The sequence below is a fragment of the Cibotium barometz genome, chromosome 56, assembly GCF_041138505.1.
Source record: "Cibotium barometz isolate CiBa-2024 chromosome 56, ASM4113850v1, whole genome shotgun sequence".
Lineage (NCBI taxonomy): Eukaryota > Viridiplantae > Streptophyta > Polypodiopsida > Cyatheales > Cibotiaceae > Cibotium > Cibotium barometz.
The window spans coordinates 31050508-31057730 of record NC_141101.1 but is presented as its reverse complement, the minus strand read 5'-3'; the positions used below and the strand labels follow the sequence as shown (position 1 = coordinate 31057730).

The 7223-nt window shown below is 39.8% G+C and overlaps 1 protein-coding gene across 3 annotated transcripts; it reads left to right on the top strand.

Moving 5' to 3' along the window:
* The first annotated feature begins 1492 nt into the window (after positions 1 to 1492).
* On the top strand, positions 1493 to 6234 carry LOC147607120 (peroxisomal membrane protein 11-5-like). 3 transcript variants are annotated; one of them, XM_086791174.1, is made up of 9 exons: positions 1493 to 1657; positions 2082 to 2182; positions 3143 to 3413; positions 3717 to 3791; positions 3932 to 4006; positions 4237 to 4317; positions 4428 to 4481; positions 5603 to 5761; positions 5961 to 6234. In XM_086791174.1, the coding sequence occupies exons 3-9, from the start codon at positions 3222 to 3224 to the stop codon at positions 5988 to 5990; spliced, it is 666 nt and encodes a 221-aa protein (XP_086647300.1). In that variant the 5' UTR covers positions 1493 to 1657; positions 2082 to 2182; positions 3143 to 3221; the 3' UTR covers positions 5991 to 6234. The 3 variants fall into 3 exon arrangements, with proteins under 3 accessions (XP_086647300.1, XP_086647299.1, XP_086647301.1); XM_086791173.1 differs by lacking the exon at positions 2082 to 2182; XM_086791175.1 differs by lacking the exons at positions 1493 to 1657; positions 2082 to 2182 and adding an exon at positions 1689 to 1825.
* The last annotated feature ends 989 nt before the right edge of the window (positions 6235 to 7223 follow it).

The window sequence follows — 7223 nt, the reverse complement described above, 5'->3', positions numbered from 1 at the left end:
CGTGAAGGAGTAGGAACCATCAAAGACTTTGACGAAGGAGTGGGAACCACCTAAGACTTTGAAAAATTTCTCAATTTATCCATGATAAAAAACAAAGAGATGACTAATGATTTGAGGGCATGAAAAACAATTGTGTAAAAGAATGGAAAAAATAAAAAATAGGGGTGTTTTAAATACATTTCGATTATCTAGACCACCAACTCTCTTCACTCTCTCTCTAGCTTGTACTACCCTTAGTGTAATTGAAAGTCCTCACAATGCAACTTGTTGTATTCAATCTCAATCTCATTGTTAAAAATTGTTATGATAGCTTTCATTTAATATCAATAAACATTTTTAGTAATGTATACACACCTAAATCCTCTTTTAAAAAAACATCAAATGGTAAAGCAAGAACAAATAGATGGAATGTTCCATGTAAGAAAACCAAGCATATACAATTTTAGTGAAAGGGAAAAAAAGTTGCATGCATATTTAATGAGCTGAAAGACTTTGTGGACATCTAAATGTTTTTTGGTTGAATCACTGTCCATATAAAAGCTATATTATTTTTGTTTTTAATCTCATTTTTAAAAAATGAGGGGAACATATTAGATTCAATGTGAGCAAGTGTGTAAATCAAGGGCTACCTTTGCCTACTAAGCCACAATTTTTATTGAAATCTCTTCTAATTATAGGATGTTAATGGATTTGATATCTTTACACATTAGGAATAACCTCGTGGTGATGTTCTTGGCTAGAGTTTGGAACTTAACTGAGGGTGGCAATGTCTAGGCAAGATCAAGAATAGAAGCTCACATGCTCCTCTTTTGTATGCCACATGACATGGGTGCTTAGGGTCTTTACATAGGTGCAAAAATTGATGATGGAAGCAATGTTGCATAGTAATAGGGCTTTATCCTTTTGTTCTAAGTGGCAAGCATGTAAAGGGCCAATGGCTATGGAAGCTAACTTAGGTGTGTAAAGCCCCCCCCTTAAACATTAGTCAAGGTGACTTGAGGTGACAAGGCGATATTGGTGTGCATGGGCAAGGGAGATGGTAGTGTCACATTAGCATGCTATTGAGAAAGTGATGAAAAGTGGAGAAGGGTGATGTGGAGAAACTATAAGGCTCTTTCAAAAGTGGCCACCCTCCTTGAGAACTTATTCAATCAGCGACTAAATGGAATGGTAGACATGTTTGTAGTTTGTGAACAAGGCACCGGACAAGCCATAGCTGCAAGGTTTGTCCGGCTTCCCAAGGGTCTTCATGAGTGACCATGTCTGTGAACTTATCCAAGGGACGAGTGTGAAGCCATGTGTGTGAACTTGTCCAAGGGGGACAAGAGTGAAGCCAGGAGTGTAGGAGTGTGAACTTGTCCAAGGGGGACAAGAGTGAAGCCAGGAGTGTAGGAGTGTGAACGCATAGAGAGGACCAAAAGGGAATAAAACAGGAGAGAAGCAACATGCAAGTGAGGTGGAAAGTGGGGCATTGCTTGAGCAAAATTATGCAAGGGAATATATAAAAGCATGATTTGCTTGAGCAAAATTAAACCCAAAAAACGAGCAAAAGCTGTGCAGTTGCTGCATCATTGATCATCAACAACTCATCAAAACAGCATCATCATCAAGTATCATACACAGAAAGAGCTGGGAAGCTATGGTGCCTTCCTGCCAAGTAAGTGGTACCCTTTATTTTTTTTTCTCTCCTTTTACCTTTGCTCTCTTTCTACGCTTGAAGCTTCTTTGCTTTCCCTTCAATTTAAGCGAAAAATAAAGAAGAACCCAATTGGGTCTTCCTTCTTCCTGCTTGCTGCTGCTCTGCTGAGCGTTGCCTACGTTTGAGGTCTGTCCTTGCGCCCAACCCTTCTCTGTATAGGCTTAGAGAAATGCTTTTTTTGGTGTAATTTTTTTTGGGTTTCTATCTGTTTTTTTTCTCTCACTTTCCAGATTTAATTTTGCATTCGCACGCAATCCATTGGTTTTTCCCCCTCTTTGCAAAATTGGCATCTAAAAGACTTTGGCCTGCAGTCATTCTTCCATGGCTCCTCTTAACCCACATGCCTTTGCTAATCCATCACTGACTGGGTCCTTTTAAGAAGGGGGCAGGGGCAGGATTTCTGTGCTAGACCTCTCAACTTCCATAAAAAGAGAGAGAAAAGTCTCAGCACTTTAAGGACCCTTCCATTGAACCGCTTACAAGGTGCACACTTGCTGTCATTATCAATGTGTTTGACCATGCTCATCGGCTTGATTTTTCTTAACAAAACTTGTTTGGAAAATGTTCATATAATCATTTTGCTGCCATGAAAGATGATGCATTTGTGTTAGTCCTTGTTGTAGTTGTAATATCCAATTATTGGCATGATTTTTCTTTCATGTGTGTGTGTGTGTGTGTGTGTGTGTATGTGTGTGTGTTTCTCCAACAAGAAATTGTGTTTAAATAATGATTTCAAAGGCTAGTTATTAATCTTGTTGTTATTTGATTTTATGTAATTTTCGTACGTTATAAAAGAAACCCATTCTATGATTCTGCAGCATGTTTTTTTTTTTGGGAGATGAATTATATGTAAATGCCAGGTTTGAACATTGGACCTCCACGTCAGCATGCCAAGGCATTACCACTCCAGCTAGAGCCTGCTTGCAGCATTTTATTATTATTTTTCCTAGATTTGAATTTTACTGCAAAAGTATAATTATGCTGTGATTAAGCAGTTTGTCAGACTCAATGGTTGAGGAAACCACATGTAAATCAAATGCAGCCATATATAGATGGCGACTATACAAATGGATCCAGATTTACTAATGTTTTTAAAATCCCAAAATTTGGACTTAGAAATATATTTCACAAAAAATTGGATTCAAGCAAATTGTTATTAAGTTTACTATGTGGCCTGGCAACTACTGACGTGTGCGAGGTGTGCAGAGGGTTTAATTTCTCTAGAAAATAAACCCTCATCTAGAGAGTTATTGTTGAAGATGCACCTTATTTGCTGAAATTATTTTAGACTGTTATTATTATTACAACATATTACAATTATTATTCCAAACATGATCCACCATACTCATAGCTACCTATGTCATGGTGGCATGCATGGGGTTGCATTCTAGCAGCCCTGTTGTGTCGTTTATTGTCTTAAATTTGACCTAATTTTCTTTGCAGGAGCTCCCCAAATCCTCAAGGTGTGGAGGCATCAAGGGTACTAACAAATTCTCAGGTGCCAAGCCGGTGGTCTGGATCAATGGGATCACTTAGCACCACGAAAGAACAACTATCTTTCCTCTCGCTTTACCTCAACCAAGCAGAGGCCAGAGATAAGATCTGTCGGGCCATCCAGTACGGCTCCAAGTTCGTGAGTGGCGGCAAGGATGGGGTAGCACAGCAAGTCGATATGTCAACAGGGCTAGCTCGCAAGGTGTTCCGTCTTCTAAAGGTTGGTGGGTTTGACCCTTCATTATGGGTCCATTGAAAAATATGTAAGATCTTCCCTTCAAATATGTTTTTGATAACAAATTTATAGAAATTAACTTACACAAGTTGGATATTTTTTAAAATGAATTTTAAGAAAAACTCGGAAGTTTAAGAAGTGCATTTATAAGGCCAAGATTCACAAGCAAGGGGTTTTATAAATACCCTTTGAACGCACGTTATGTATTTGTGTATTTTTTCAGTAGTGGAGCCCCAGAGTTTTATGTATAGGTGGTAAGCTGACACGCTGATGATGTAATTGTGGCAGTCTGTGAATGAGCTGGAAGGTTTAGTAACACCAGCAGCCAAGGATACGCCCATGGGAGTGGTGCTTCTTGGCAAGGCAAGTGAATAAAATGGCTTATTTTTCTTATCACTTTACATATTATCATGAAGACATGGCACCACTTTTGTAAGCAACATGTTACAAATGACGACTCTTTCACTCACATTGTGTTGATTTTTTTCTTCACGGTTTTATAGTCAAAGAACTCCTTTATGGCTACTTATCTGGCACTCGATCATTTGGTGTGGGCGGGAAGGATAGGCATCTACAAGGTTTAATTCACCTTCCATCTCTTTGTTCATGTGTATTTAGATCATTTGACTTTACTATTGTGAGTGCTTTAAATGCATGCTAGCTTGCATCTTGATACATATATCTCCATATGTATCACGTATGTCTGTCGGATGCATTCTCTCTTTGGTAATACGACTCACATGATTAGAGCTGGTTTTGGCCTCATTATCTGGATGTAACTCTCTTGTTTGTGTTCTTTTGAGTCCAGAACAAGCAGCGCACAGATTTCATATCGAATGTCTCTTTGTACTTTTTCCTGGGAGGTTGCGCTTGCAGCTCATTAAGCGAGGTGGAAGTTTGTCCCTTGGTGTCAGATTGTGTTTCAATAAATTTTCTGCCAAGTTTGCTATACTTAATGCTCTAGCATTAAATTTATCAACTGGTTTTATCTACCTGCAGTTATATCAGCTGGCCTCACTTCTACACGAAAAACGTAAGGACGACAACAATTCAGTAAGTAGCCAACAACATTTAAGAACTATATCTGGCTATACAGCAAGTTCATGTTTTCCAGGTATTTAGAGCCCTGCACATTACTTAGCATACTTGATTTTCTGGCTTCTTGCATCCAAAGCTCAGCATCATCATTTTATGGAGGAGTGAAAACCTACCCTGATTGGTCAGTTATGCATTAATCTCCTTAGTGATTCTATTTTTGGCCAGACTTGCACTACTTGCAGAAACATTAAATATTCCACAAGTTGGCAAAGTCCCTGCGTGGGCTCTGCTCTTATTCCCACTTACAAAGTTTTGTTGGAGGCATCCTTTTGCATGCTGGGAATGGTGGTAATATTACGAAAGAATGAGTGCAATTCTCGTATAACTTATCAGCGATACCTGGAAACACTTTGTGCCATAACTATCTTTGAGTACCGTAGTGTATCATGACCCAACAAGGAGGCATCTGTGGCATTTGTTAAATGAGTGTGGGAGAACTACAGGCATGCCATTTCTTTTTCTGGTATTCATTCGGATGTGGTGGCGAAAGTGTTCCATGCCATGGTATCGAATAGTATTGGCTATTGCTGTGTGTTCGCTTGTTTGTGTGGAGCAGTGTCTGGTTGTACGTGAACCTGTGTGAGTGCATGCCTGTGCATGTTTGTGCACATGCGTGTGCATCGGCACGTGCGCTTGTGCTTCTTTCAAAGTTTGAGCTCTTTTTCTGGAAAAATAATTGTATGCATGTGTGTGTAAGCCTATATACGGAAGGCCAAAAAAGGTCTTTTGTGATTTGCTAAAGAGATTCACAAATGGTTGTGTTGACATTCAAGGCGTCCATGATTTTACAAGGCTTGACAGAGGTCTTTAACTCTGCTACTTCAGTAGGCATCATAAAGAGGGAAGAGTGTGCACTCGAAGAAGAGTGTCACTGGGGAAAGGGGTACAGGGGCCATGCACCAAGTTAAAAGTTAAGTGCACTGGAAGAAGAGGGTTCCCATGGCAGGGGGCGGCATGGCGGCATCTTGGAGGAAGAGGGTACATTGGGAAACACATTAAGAGTGGATGTTTTATGTACCTCCTAACCAATATATCAAATGCAGTTTTTTCTAATGGTCTGTGTGGCCTCTGCACAGGAGAATCTGAAGCGGCTATGTTCGAGTGGTCTAGGTTTGGTCAAGTCTTCCATGGATGTAGTTGTTGCAATTGGTCTTCTTCAATTGGCTTCAAAAAGAGTGACTCCTCGAGTAACTGGGGCATTTGGGCTCGTTACATCCTTGATCACCTGTTATGAGGTCCGTCTATCTAGATGTCCTTACTCTTTGAGAATTCTCTCCAATTTATTACATGCTTGTTGCCTTCCCTTATAGGTTATGTTGTTATGATGCCCTTCCTAATTCATTTGATTAGGCTAATTTAAGAGGTTAATCTATTCGAAAGGTTAATTTGTATAGGCTTTTACATGATACAAACCAGTGTCTCTGGCTACTGCAGTTGTTTCGATCAACAGCTATAAAACAGTGACCAGCTGCCGATATCAACTGAGGACAAGCATTAGTGCTGCCTTCTAACCTTCACTGCTGATAGCTTAATGCAGATAGTTGCCTGTCTGGCACCGTCGCGTTAGTTTCCAATAATCATATGAGTATCAAAGAACTGGGGAGGGTTTGTTCCTCTATATGTAGCATTCTTTTTATTATGTGAAAATGGACCAGTGATGGTATAATTATGGGCTTTTAAAGAGGTATGCACTTATCAATGTAACAAATGTTGATGCAAGTACTCTCTCTCTCTCTCTCTCTGGGATAGATCATATTTGGTCTCTTGGGATTGTTCCTCTACGACGTTAAAAAGGGCTTCTTCTTCTTCTTCTTCTCTAACACACACACACACACACACACACACACACACATTTTTTTTTGGGTGAAATCCATTCTTTCATTATAATTAAAATGTACATTCATGGCTGTCCTAGAGTGGGACAACCAATATCAAAAAGCTAAAAACAATGATAAAACACTTCCAGCAAAGGCAAGGAAAGCTGTCCAAGAAAATGATCATCTTGAAGAGATTGAAGCAAAGAACAACAAAAATAAGCATAAACATCCACTGAGGTATGCTGAAATAACTGTGTTTTTTGTGCATGATATACGGTCCACAAAGCCCAGTAGCGGCACCAGGAGAAGAACTGAGCATAATCAGGGGAGGGAAGCAAATCTACCAAAGAGCTAGAAATGTGTGCCAAAAGTGAGGCTAGGAAAACGAGCATGGAGCAGAGCTGTCAAACGAGCAAAAAATCACGAACAGTAGGACAGGCCCATAAAAGATGCACCACAGTATCACATGGATGCGAACAAGTCGGATAGACTAATGAAGTACTTGCTTGACAGCCAACAGAGAACCCACTAGGACTGCACCCACCAAACACCGCCAAAGGAAAACTCGCTGCTTCAAATTAAGTTTACTTTTCTAGATGTGATGAATACATGAAAATGAATATTATGAATGTTCAAGCCCCCATGCATTTTTGGTGTACATACATAATTATATTGGAGTAGACAAACTGCTTTACGGTCCGTTTCAGTGCACCAGAGACATTTCATTGCTTTGGACATGAATCGATCAATATCTGTAGAGGACCAATGAATGAGAGGCAAATGGAACTAGACATGCGCCATAATGATAGATTGAACAATCCGAAGGCGAACATGAAACGGCCAAGTAGAAAGTTTCCAGTAATCAAGCTTATGAAGCACC

Excerpts from the sequence above, each read along its gene's own strand:
- LOC147607120 (XM_086791173.1), top strand. The coding sequence starts at position 3,222 with ATGGGATCACTTAGCACCACGAAAGAACAACTATCTTTCCTCTCGCTT. Across the intron at positions 4,482-5,602 it reads GTAAGGACGACAACAATTCA|GAGAATCTGAAGCGGCTATG; the intron begins GTAAGTAGCCAA and ends GCCTCTGCACAG. Across the intron at positions 5,762-5,960 it reads CCTTGATCACCTGTTATGAG|TTGTTTCGATCAACAGCTAT; the intron begins GTCCGTCTATCT and ends TGGCTACTGCAG.